Here is a 13,259-nt window from a genome sequence, read left to right as displayed (position 1 = left end):
AGGAGCGCTTCACTCCCTCACCTTCCTCCCCGCGGCCTCCACCGTCTCTCTCACCGACTCGCGGGGAGGCTCGTAGCTTCTCCGCAGTCGTTACAGGGAGCAGGGCCTCTGCGGCCGCTACGGCTCCCCTGGGGCCGCCGGGTTGCTTCGCAAGGACCACGGGCCCTAGGTCCGAGGAGGACCGCGGGCTCCAGGGGCGGGGAATGGTGAGGTGGCGTCGGTCCGCCCTCCCCGGGGACGCGGAACGTGTTTGTGTTTGTGTTCGTGTCGGACACCCCGCCCCCCTCCACGTCCGCCTCGTCCCGGCCCCACCTCGCTCCCGCCACCTGAAACTGATCTGATTGCTGTCCCCTTTTCTTCCCTCAGCCCCCGAAACCTCCGGTGCTTGTTCACGCACTTCCAGGGACCGGCAGCACGTCACCATCAACTCTTGAGAAGTGAGTTCCCCTCAGTCGAAAACCCTTGGTATTTTCTACTCACCCCCCTTCCTTTTTTGTTGTTGTTGTTTTTTAACTTGTCGGAAGGGAGCATATTGGGGAGCAGGTTTTTAAAATACTGTTGGGTGAGCTTTGCTGAGTTAGATTTATAGCACTTTTCTCGCTCCTACTCCCCAATCCCCACGTAAGCTGGAGTGACTGTCTGCGCTGTCACCAGGACCGTTTGAAATTACGGTGGCTTTGGGGGAAACTTAAGGAGAGTGAAGTCTCTGCTTCCCAGAAAAATAATTGTCACTCAACGTGAAATTAATTTTATTTTCTTTGAAATAATAAATCTCTCTCTATTCCTTTGTGTATTGATCAACTCTTCCCTTTTTACTTGACATTTTTGGACCTAAAAAGAAACTCTGCATGCGTGTTTAGGAATTGTGTAGTTTCATAAAGTGAAAATTGTTAATTCCTTTCTACTTGAGTAATAGAATTCACTACTGTAAAGTACAATTCATTTGGAGTAAATAAAATGTCTACTTCCCTTGTTTTGTTTCTTATATAAAATCATCCTTTTCTTCCAAAAATTTACTGTGATTCAATTTAAAATTTATCACTGAAGGGCAAGAGGCATCTGTCAGTCATAAATAGCAAGAAAAATAAGCATACTATAAAATATTAGGTGACTTTGTTGTGTTTACAGAGTACAAGGTATTTTGATAAATTAGCTGATGTAGCCAGTAGAAAATGTTTTGCCTGGTTATTCATTTCATTAAACATTCTGCTTCATTGTGTTTTTTTACTTCAGGAAATTTCAAGGAGGAGCAACACTTTATGTTCTTCCTTCCCTTTTTCTTCCCCTTCCCCCAACAGTTCCTTCCTGCCTCTTCAGCTTTCCCTTCTACTATGTAAGATGGTGTGTTAAAATAGTGACTATACCTCTAAGTATATGTCATACATATAGGTATATTAATACATATATCTGTGTATTATTGAGCATTTTAATCTAGCTATTAATAACTTGACAGTTTAACTATTAATATTTGGAATTGTAAGACAAAATGATAAAAGTGGGGTGTGCGTCTATGTATATAGTAACATCAAGTATTACTTACCATTCTCATCTATTAGTTTGACTTATATAGAGCATAGGACTTTGTTAAAGCCAAAAGATGACCCTTATTTTTATCATCCCCATGTTTACTCAGAGCACAAGTTTTTTTTGGGTGTTTTTTTTTGTTTGTTTTTTAATGGTGCCTCGGGTCTCTCAACGCCCAATTCTGTGAATTTTATTTTATTTTTTTATTTTTTGGCCACACCACATGGCATGTGGGGTCTAGTTCCCTGACCAGGGATCGAACCTGTGCCCCTTGCATTGGGAGCGCGGAGTCTTAACCACTGGACTGCCAGGGAAGTCCCACAAGTTTTAAATAGTATAAACTTTGGTAAAATTGGAGAAATCACTTCCAAAAGGAGACAGGTCTAATTTGAGGGTTTTATTCCCTTGGGTATTTTACTGGAAAAGATAGAGCAGCAAACATTTTCATGGTAAATGTGTAGCATAGCAGTGTTGGGGGAAAAATGCACTGATACTATTGTTTTATTGAGAACGCGATTTGTTTAGGATAAATTTACTTTAAGCCTTGTTGAGAACAAGTTTAAAATTGTTCTATTAGTGGTGCCCAATCTTTCATAAGTTTGCGAAATTTGTTTAATACCTACCTTAGAGGTAGCTTCTAGGTATTAAATAAACCAACATTTCTTATATTTATGGCTTTCTAATAAGCACTCTAAGTATTTTTAATATTGTCCTATTGCATCTAAAAGTTCGTCTTTATTGCTAATATTGATAAAATTTGCCCATTTGGTACGTTGTGAATTTTTTCTTTAAACCATTCACTTTGATAGATTGTCTTACTTGAAAAATAGGCCATACTGAGTATGTATTTTGTGTGTTTTTGAAATGTAGGATGCATCTTACAGAAAAATTACCGATTTAGATTGAGAAAAAAATTCCTTATTAAGGGAAGAATGACTTTGTATATAACTAGTTTTAGAAAAGGGAGGCCTCCCATTTTTTAAAAGGTATAGACAATCCTGAAAATCTTACCATGCCAAGGAATAAAAAAGAGGCATCTCAAAATTAGCATATGCTGAAACAGAACATTTGAATCCAAATTGTCTTCCTGTAGTCTTCCTGATTTCCGTAAACAGTACTGCCAACAGTTCACTCACTTGCTCAGGCAAAAAAGTAGGAATCTTCTGTGATTCGTCACATTCTCGGTCCAATTCATCAGCCAGTGGCATCAGCTCTTCCTTGTGTTTATTCTGCATTCAACCACTTCTCATCACCTCTGATGCTACCACCCTGTCCAAGCCACCATCATCACTTGCATAGCAATATCCATACCATCTCTGCTTCCACTTTTCCCTGCACCCCTTTTAAACCATTCTCTCCGTACCAGCCAGGGTGATCATTTAAAAAACTTGATGAGGTTATGTTACTTGTTTAAAAGCCTGCAGTGGTTTCCTTGAAATAGAATAAAATCCAGTTTCCTTACCATGGCCTTTAAAACTGCATAATCTGACTCCTGCCTTCCTCTCCAACCTCATCGTACTCTCACCCTTCTCATTGCCTCCTTTCTGTTTCTGTCATGTACCAAGCTTTTTCCAGTCTGTAGCAAACAACGACTGTTAGTTGTCCCCTAAAATTTCTCCATTTTTTTCATAGTAATAGACATGGTCATATGGCTGTCCAGAATAAAGACTGTATTTTCTAGCCTCCCTGTAGCCATGTGGTAGTTCGCCAATGGGTTATAAGCAGATATGTGGCTCCCTTCCAGAACCATCCTTAAAAGATAGCTGGTGCACACCTTCAGTCCTTTGCTTCTTTTCTTCTTATATCCTGCACCCTGGAATATAGATGTGATGGCCTGGGACTCTAGCTGCCAATTTGGGTCATATGCAAGCTCCCCCATCCTAGGGGTGGCAGAACCTCAACCTGGTGAAAACATGGGTCCTTGACCTTTCTAGAGTACCATATCAGCCCCGCACTCCTACATACAGATTTTGGTGTGAGGAAAATGTAAACTTCTGTCTTGCTAAAGCCACTATTTTTGGCCATCTTATTCTCAATTGAACTTAACTGATACTCCATCTCAGGACCTTTGCACTCCAATTTTTTTTCTGCCTGGGATGTGGTTTCCCTCTGTCTGTATGGCTAACTCATTCTCATCCTTCAGTTCTTAATTCAGATATCATTTCTGACTAGCCTTCCCTGGCAACCATATCTAAAGTAGCTCCTTTTCCCATTTACTCTCTCTTACATGAGCCTCTGTTTTCTGAATAGCATTTGTAATTGTATCATTATCTTCTTTATTGTTGATTGTTTCCCTACTAAAAATGAAAGTTCCATGGGAGCAGAGACTACATCTCTTTTGTTCACTGCTTTATCCCCACACATAGTACACATTAGATAAATACTGTCGAATGAATGAGACAGTGAATAAATTAACCATTGAATGAATGAAATAGATCCTTATCCAAGATTAGGTAGACTTTTTAAAACTAAATGTCTTAAGTTTTCCTTCAATACATAATGTATAAAATCCAAGGTAGGAAATCAGCTAGGAGAAATAGTGCTAAACTAATAGTATATGCCTAACTTCCAGCCCTTGATGATGAAGATGTATACCTTTTTCTGGTATATATAATAAGAAGGTTATTACAGAAAAAAAGCTTAATTGATGAAGCAAACTGGCAAATCAAAAAGCACTGCAAAATAATACCTAGGGCAGAAACTCCCACTACGTAGAGGGAGTGATTATGTAACTTACTGGACCTCAGATTCTTCACCTAAAATATACCTAAAATATACGTAAGACTCTTAAACTTTGAATGGTAATGTTATAAAAGTTTAATAGTAAGTCCAACTTATGAGTGACCTAACATGTTAAACATTAATTTGGTCTTCAGGTATTTTTTTTTTAATTAATTTATTTATTTATTTATGGCTGTGTTGGGTCTTCGTTTCTGTGCGAGGGCTTTCTCTAGTTGCGGCAAGTGGGGGCCACTCTTCATCGCAGTGCGCGGGCCTCTCATTATCGCAGCCTCTCTTGTTGCGGAGCACAGGCTCCAGACACTCAGGCTCAGTAATTGTGGCTCACGGGCCTAGTTGCTCCGCGGCATGTGGGATCTTCCCAGACCGGGGCTCGAACCTGTGTCCCCTGCATTGGCAGGCAGATTCTCAACCACTGCGCCACCAGTGAAGCCCTCAGGTATTATTTTAACAGGTGATTTATGTCTTGATAATACTGGCGAGGGTTCAAGGAAACAGGGCTTCTTATACGGCTCAGAGTATAAAATTGGCACATTTCTAGTATGCAGTTTGGCAATATGTATCAAAAGCCTTGAGCATATACATTTGACCCTGCAATTCCTCTTCTAGAAATGTATCATAGGAAATAAGGATATGTGTAACAATTTCATTACAAGAGTGTTCGTTATTGCATTGTTTATTAGGATACTGGTTAAATAAATCACGCTACATCCATACAACAGAACAATATTCAGCCATTAAAAATGATGTGGAAGAAGTTTTATTGACATGATATATTAAGTACAAAGGGAAAGGTTTAAAATATAATTCCAATTTTGTGAAAAAGTTTGTGTCACAAAGGTCTAACAGGATATGTGCAAGTTATTCAAAACTGCAGAAGTAACTGTTGCAGTTATTTTTGTTTCATTATATCTATTTCATAGTTTTTTTAAAATTTTCATACAATAAATTTTTATACTGATGAAAATTCTATCTTTATCTTTAAAGAAAAAAGTGGATAATTTGGGGAAATAGTATCATATACTCAGTTGCCAAGCCTGATATCTTTTATCCTTTCTTATTCCCATGCCCCACAACTAATTACCATTTCTTGTTTTACGTTCTAAATACTTCTAGGATCCTCCCGTACATCTCCATTCCTTCAACCATTCTCGTAATCATTCCCTCATAATCTCTCATCTGAACTTTGAAAGAGATTTTTTTTAAAAACTGGTCTTTCTTCATTAAGTTTTATGTCTCTCCAGTCTTCAAGACTACCACCAGATTTTACAGTACACATCTTAGGAGACCCCCGCCCACTCCACCCGCTGCATAAAATCTTTATAATGATGCCTCATCCACTACAGGATAAAAGTGCAAACTCCTTTCCGTGAGGTAGAAAGCCCTTCATGTTATAGCACCTTCCTACATTTGTAGCCTTAGGTACTACTTGGGGTTCTAGCCTAATACTCGATGCTGCTTCATACTTCAAACCTTGCAGTTTTCTTCCCTCTGCTTTGAGTGACCTCCTCCTTCCCCCAAAATGTCTTAAACCAGCATAGTCTCCTATGCTGGTTTTAAAAATATGTCCGCAAGGGAATCCCCTATTGGTCCAGTAGTTAGGACTCCACACCCTCACTGCCGAGGGCGTGGGTTCGATCCCTGGTAGGTGTACTAAGATCCCGCAAGCCATGCGGCGCAGCCAAAAAAAAAAATGTCCACAAAATCTTTGATATTTTATTCTTCAAGAAGTGGAACTACTTAATTCACCTCCTTCTGAGTGCATGATGAACTTTGTGACTTTTTTCTAGTAAATAGAATAAGAAGTGACCATGACTCTGAGACTAGGTCATAAGAGGCATTGAGACTTCTTCCTCTTGCATATTCTCTTGAATCACTCCAAGGGAAGCCAGCTGCCATGTCATAGGACACTCAGGCAGCCTGTAGAGAAGCCTATGTGCCAAGGAAGTGAAATCTAACAGCTGACAAGGAACCAAAGCCTGCCAACAACTGTGTGAGTGAACTTAGAGGCAAATCCTTGGGCCTCCTTGAGATGCCTCCAGCCCCAGCCAACAGCTTGACTGCAACTTCATAAGAGACCCTGAACCAGAACCACCTAGCTAAGCCCCTCCTGAATCTGATAAAATTTGTTTGAAGCTGCTATGGTTTGGGTTAATTTGTTATTCGGTAATAGAACCAAAACATCTTCCTTCGGAACTCGTGTGAAATTTTTCTGAACCCACTTTTTTCTTCACTTCCTATGGAATTGGGTTTTGCCCAACTAGACAGTGAGCTTCTTACAGGCAAGAGCTATGTCTCCTTTATCTTTTTTCCCCATTTTTAGCACAGTATTGACAGATGTTAAGTCCTCAGAAATATTTTGCCAGAAGGAAGTGAAAAATTCTTTGACCAATTGTCAGCAACTTGAGGGTTGAGACCCTGTATTTTTATCATTTTATCTTCCTTTACACAGAATAGGAAAGAAGATAAGCAGATGCTCCAGAGAAATCTATGTGATAAATAAGGTTAGACCTAAGTGTTTTATACATCAACAAGTGTTTTTAGCACTGATATGCCCAGCATTGCACTAAAAAGAGTTGTGAGCAACATGATTTGATTAGAGAAAAATATAATTAGGAAATAGTAATAGCAGCAACAGATAAAGCAAACACTTAGAACCACCACGTACCAGGCACTGTTTTAAGCATTTTTCCTGTATTAACTCATGAAATCCTTACATCTACTTTTATGTGCTAGGAATTGCTAAAATCTGTGGTACGGACTATAAATTCTCTTCTAGATCAGAAAAGGGAAGTGAGATCAGACTGGTGTGTCAGGGATAACTTCACCACGTAGCTGTTTAAGTTCCATGTTCAGTGACATAGTTTGGTTAGATGTGGATGAAAGGAAGAGACGTTTTCAGTGAGGGGAATAACATGAGGAAAGGCAGCTTGTATTAGTTTGCCAGGGCTACCATAACAGAGTACCACCAACTGGATGGCTTAAACAAACAAATTTATTTCCTCACAGTTCTGGAGGCCACAAGTCCAAGAAAGGTTTGGTTTCTTCCAAGGGCCTCTGTCCTTGACTTACAGATGTCTGTTTCATGTTCATGTGGTGTTTTCCCTGTAAGTGAGTCTGTCTCCAAATTTCCCTTTTTTATAAAAACACCAGTCATATTGGATTAGGGCATACCTGTATGACCTCAGTTAACCTTAATTACCTTTTTAGATGTCCTATCTCCAAATAGAGTCATATTGTGAGCTACTGGGGATAAGTACCTCATAAATTTGGGAGCCGGGGGACAATTCAGGCTAACTCAGAAGCAGAAATGAGCATAAGCCAGAGACTAGAAGCAGCCTAAGATAAGCAGAGGGGGCTAGTGGAATTTATGTATCAATAGAATAAGGTTGCAGGATTTGGGAGTATTTTAAATGTCAGGCGGAAAGAGTTGATATGGATGACTTTCGCTAAGTCATTGCTAATCCATTCCCAATGTTTAGTGAGCACTTTAAAAAAAAAAAAGTTAAATATTATAGAATCCTTTATAGTACTTGTTTTTATCATATCCAGTTTTATCACCTAACATCACTGCTCTTACCAAGATAATTAAATTATCCGTGAATCATCTCAAAACTAATGAGATATAAGTTTTTACCTGTTCAAATGAATATCATAAAATAAAAATTGATTCTTTTGCAGGATGTTTCCCCAAAAGAATCAACAAAACGCAGTTGGCCCTTGAGATACAGTTCAGCCCTGAAAGGGTTAAATATAAATTTTAACATAGTTTCTAACCTTCCATTTCACATTACAGCGTTTGACAACAGTCAAAAGTTTGGCACAAAAAATTATACACATTTGTTCAATGCACGCTAGAAACAGCAGCTTTGAAATCAGGAGTAAGCATTTGTTTCAAAAAGGAACCCTCTGTTGATTATCTGGTTAAACGTGAATAGTTAATTTAGTCCACAAAGACTGCATTGGTAATAATCTGTGAGGACACATGATACCAGTTTCATTTAAACAAATGAAACAGTTATCACAAATAAGTCTGTGCAGTAAGAGTGACAAATATTTCAGTAGTACACATACCAAGAGTACATATAGTAGTACATATACCAGTAGTACATATACCAACTTGGCCTTAAAGTTGCCAAGGTTTAAGAAAAGTCAGCAACACGTTAAATATACTAGTGTTCAACTCTGAAATCTTTCAAAATACGAAGGGAATAAAGCCTTTAGCTTGCCTTCCCAGTCTGACAAATTCAATAAAACTAATAAAAAGTGTTACCGATCATAGGCTCAGTTTCTATGTATATTTTTAGAAATTGCATAGAATCATAAGAGCATAAGATCTAAAACAATTTTTTAAAAAACAGCATACTGTTTACATGAAGCATTCACCATTCTAAAATGAGAGTCATTATGACGGTAAATGACCAGCATCTCTAAGAATGCTATCATTTTGGGGAGGGGGACATGTTCCATGGTACATATTCTTCTTAAGATCACTTTTTATGATCTTCCACACAGATTGAGGTTACTGTTTACTTTTAGAAAAGCATTTTATAATGCTTGAGAATCTTTATTAAACTTCATTTTGTTTTAATCTCATAATGATGACAACAGTGACACTGTATCAGACACATGACCAAAATATTCTTATCTTCAACCCATCACCTATACATTTCATGCAATATTTGATGCTTAAAAATACCACAATGGCAATGAAAGTAAAATAAGAAAATCTGGACAGTTCCTTAGAGTTTGTCATATAAGGATTTCTCCTATAATGAGTTTCCAAAGCTTTGCATTATTTTCATGGCATTTTTCCTGAACTCTTTGTAAATTTTCTATATCCTTTTTGAGTTGTTTTTCAGATATGAACATAAAAGTATGTTTTAACATAACCAGTTTTGAGAATAGTAGAATAAATGCTTCCTCATCTTAATGTGATGTTCTATTCTGACTTGGTATCCATTTCTCATTCGTTATTCAAATGTGACTGATTCTCAATTTTGTGCCCCACATTGTGTCTTATTATTTAGTTCTCAAGAAAGCTACACGATGTTAAGTATAATAATATAACTTCCCCCATATTCTTGTATGCCACATGTATGTGGCAGATCCCCAGTTTAAACTTGTGAGCCATATCTTGCCCTTCAAGTATCCAGTTCTTGTATAGAATTGCTCTCATTTTATTTCTCATCACCTTTGGAATTGACAACAGCAATATTAAAGCCACTCAGTATTCTCAACCGAACATTAAAGATGTTATTACTCTCTAGTGCTTTCATGGGTCACTACCACCTGCAAAATAGGTAGCCTGAAAGTAAAAGCCAAATTAATGAGGCAACCAGTGAGAAGGATATGAGATCCTTGGAAACCATAGAGTGGCTGCCACAAACCAATCAGCACAAGAAAACCTCAACAACAGCAGTTAGAGGTAAAATAGGAGATCAATATTGGCTTGATAATAATTAACAACTACGACCTAATTTGGTATCTACTAAATTGCAAACACCATAGTTACATAATTTCACTCTATCTGCATAACATGAGATAGGTAGTATTTGCACTTTACAGATGGAGAAATGGAAGCTTTAAGAGGCTTTAAGAGAGGCCTTAGATTACACAGATTGTTTCTAACTTCAGAGCCTGTTCTCCTTTTTTTGTTAGTCTATGTAATTTGTTTAATATTGTGTATAATGTTTTTATATATACATTTTCATGGAGTGAGGGTTCATAGATTTCATAAGATTCTCTAAGGGGTCCCTAGTAAAAAGTAAGTCTAAGAACCACTAAAACTCATTGTGAGTTCAGTGCCATTATTGTGAGGAAGAAAGTAATGCTGAGATAGTTTGGCTGAGTCATTCAAATGAATAAATGTGGAGAAGCTAGGTAGATTATTAAAATTCTGGCTCAGCTAACATTTTCTATTTTGCATCAGCCATACGGATTATACAGTTCTATTTCTCAATCTTGAATATATAGGAACACCTTGTAAGAATTGTGTATACCCAATGTGACAAATTATTTTTATTATACAGGAGAAAACTTGGTTTAAGCCTATGCTGATAGCTCTTTTTAACTATTAATCTGGAAAAAATCGAAATTAAACTAAAATATTTTCAATTAATTACATTAATTTTAATGTAACAAAGAATATTGTTTTGCTGAGCCTAAATCATCACTGGAAATCAATACAGCACAGATTTATTTTATTTCAGGATACCTATATTGCTATATGGTAACTCAATTTTCCCGCCAGTTTTCTCTATTATAATTTTTTTAAAGCCTTTGTTCCAGAAGCAAGCAATCACAACTTTTGACCTTTACCTGGCGAGTATGCATCCTTCATTTGTTTGTTTCTCTTCTTTACTGTAGCTCAGGTCAATTTAAGTTTTATAGCTTGGCTCCAATTTATAAAAACAAACAAGAACATGGCATTCAAATCAGGCAAAAGTATTTTACATAGTGGTCTTCCCTGTGATTCAAAGTATAGTTTTTAATTTTTAAATTATTTTTGAAATGAAATTTCAAAACTAAAGATTTTTGATGAGAGATCAGAGCTATTCAAGAAAATGTTAGTGAATCACCAGGGATTTGAGAAGCAAAGGTTAAGAGCTTAGAATTTCAGAATAGCTCAGACCTGGAGTTATATCCAACTAAAACACAGGCAAGCTGAGTGCCCTTAAGCAAGATGCTTAACCTCCCCAAGCCTCAGTTTTGTTACCTGAAAATTGTATGCAGAAATATTATCATGCCTTCCAGAGTTAAAATTTTTATGAGATGATCTATGTAAATGCTTAGCATGATATATAGAATGACCCAAACACTCAAAAAATAGTAGTTGCTATGATGATAATGATAATATTTTTATGTGAAATACCATATATAATCTAAGAATTTTAAATAAAGAGAGAAACATAATTATTAAGGGAACATCTGAAAGGGAAAATGCAAGAAAATGATAGACTGTAAAAATGGCCACTTACATTTGCAGCAACATGGATGCAACTAGAGATTCTAATACTAAAAGTCAGAAAGAGAAAGACAAATACCATAAGATATCACTTATATGTGGAATCTAAAATATGGCACAGGGACGTCCCTGGTGGTCCAGTGGTTAAAAATCTGTGCTCCCACTGCAGGTGGCACGGGTTCGTTCCCTGGTCAGGGAACTAAGATCCCACATGCCGAGCGGTGCTGCCAAATAAAAAATAAATAATAATAAGGTACAAATGACCCTATCTACAAAACAGAAATAGCCTCACAGACACAGAGATCAGACTTGTGGTTGCCTGGGGGGTCGGGGAGGGGGCAGACTGGGAGTTTGGGGTTGGTGGATGCAAACTATTACATTTAGAATGGATAAACAACAAGGTCCTACTGTATTGCACAGGGAACTATATCCAATCTCCTGGGATAAACCATAATGGAAAAGACTTTTACAAAATGTCTCTGTGTATAACTGAGTCACTTTGCTGTACAGCAGAGATTGGCACAGCCTTGTAAATTATACTTAAGTTAAAAATTTTTTTTTTAAAGACCACTTACAAAAAAACACAAACATAAATGTGCTAGCTGACTGACAAATATTTTCTGTTAAGAAATAAAAATCAGGTAAAGTAAGAAAGTGAAACATTCTTAAATGATTACATTTCATACGCATCAACTAGTTATGTTTTATTTTGTTCTTGTAAGAATATTTTTTAATAGTGGGTTTTTAAAAGTAAATCGTTAGCTAATCTTTTTCAGTTCTTGTGATATTGGATATACCTTCCACAGTTACAGAATTTTAAAAGAACCATCGCTTTTAAAAGATATTGTTTACAAGAAGATAATTACTAAATATTTATAATAATTCTCAAATAACTTTACATTTTTACTGTGGTGTCCAATTCTAAATGAAGTAGTTAGAACCTTTAGTCATAATCAATTAAGGTGTTTTAAAAACACTACCTAAAATAGAGGTAACGACAGTATTTCATAAAACACTTGTATTTTGATAAAGTTAGTTATTTTGAGTAAAGTTAGCTCCTGTTGGCTTCTAGATTTTAAAAGTTGCTACATCTGCTATACCTTTGACTGATAAAGGTGGTCCTGAAGGAATATTATCCTCAAAACCTTCTCTTATCCTTTTAATGAAGCAGCCTACAATTAGGAAATAACTCTTCATAAGCATAACCTACGTAAGTGGGCACAGAACAGTTAAATGGCAAAACCCAGAAAAACAGCCAATTGATCACTTACAAACTCAGCAGCTACCCCTGAGGAGATGTTTAATAGTGTAGCACAAAAAGAAATCATAAAACATACCACTTCTAATAGTAAGGAAGACCTTTTCTGGTAGCCTTATCCCGAAAGCTAGTTTTTCCTGCTAAAAGCCAAGGAATCTTATTTTTAAAAAAACAAAACAAAAACCTCTTAACTATAGTAGCAGAGGGAAGAGAAGGCCTCTATTTTGAATGAACCAACACCACACATATTATTATACTTTAAGCTGAAGAACTTGCATGTATCTATGTCATTCCTTATAGGAACAAAAATTACAAAAAGGAGAAAGAAGGGAGGGAGGGAGGATCCAAACGAGGTTTCTCAGACTAGTCCTGTAAGGTATTGGTAAATATTCTGTGAAAAAAAGGATTCCATTGTAAAGTAAGCGTAGGAGTTAAACCAAGAAAAAGAAGTTTCATTATTGCAATGTTTGTTGGGATTTTTAATATGCAAATATATGTGTTCCTAAGTGCCTTAGTTTTTGTTTTATTGAAGACTTCAGTTAATACCTCACAAAACCATGAACCATCTAACTACATTTAAGAAAATACTGTACCTGAAAGGCTGAATTTTGAATTCCTGTAAACAGAGATTGAGGATTCTCTACTATCAACTTTGTTATAAGGAATTGGCATGGGATTTGAATGGGCTGTCATAGATGTTTCAAACAGGATCAAATAAGAGATATTTCTTTTATCCACCTAAGAGTAAGATTTACTAGTACCTTAAGCAAG

The 13,259-nt window shown here is 36.9% G+C and overlaps 1 protein-coding gene across 10 annotated transcripts in view; it reads left to right on the top strand.

Annotated features, from left to right (window-relative positions):
• Window positions 1-13,259, top strand: part of LOC309609790 (uncharacterized protein) — a 301,740-nt gene that overhangs the window by 200 nt on the left and 288,281 nt on the right. For 5 of the 10 annotated variants that reach the window (XM_082351765.1, XM_082351766.1, XM_082351764.1 and 2 more), the window contains exons 2-3: window positions 367-437; window positions 1,234-1,333. In XM_082351765.1, coding sequence (XP_082207891.1) covers window positions 367-437; window positions 1,234-1,333 — 171 coding nt within the window. The remainder of the gene's footprint in view (window positions 1-366; window positions 438-1,233; window positions 1,334-13,259) is intronic. The other 5 variants (XR_014233575.1, XR_014233576.1, XR_014233577.1 and 2 more) reach the window with 1 other exon arrangement.

This window comes from Balaenoptera borealis (genome assembly GCF_965194805.1).
Source record: "Balaenoptera borealis genome assembly, chromosome: 13".
Taxonomy (NCBI): domain Eukaryota; kingdom Metazoa; phylum Chordata; class Mammalia; order Artiodactyla; family Balaenopteridae; genus Balaenoptera; species Balaenoptera borealis.
Note: the sequence above shows the minus strand (reverse complement) of the source record. Positions and strands in the feature narration are given on the sequence as shown.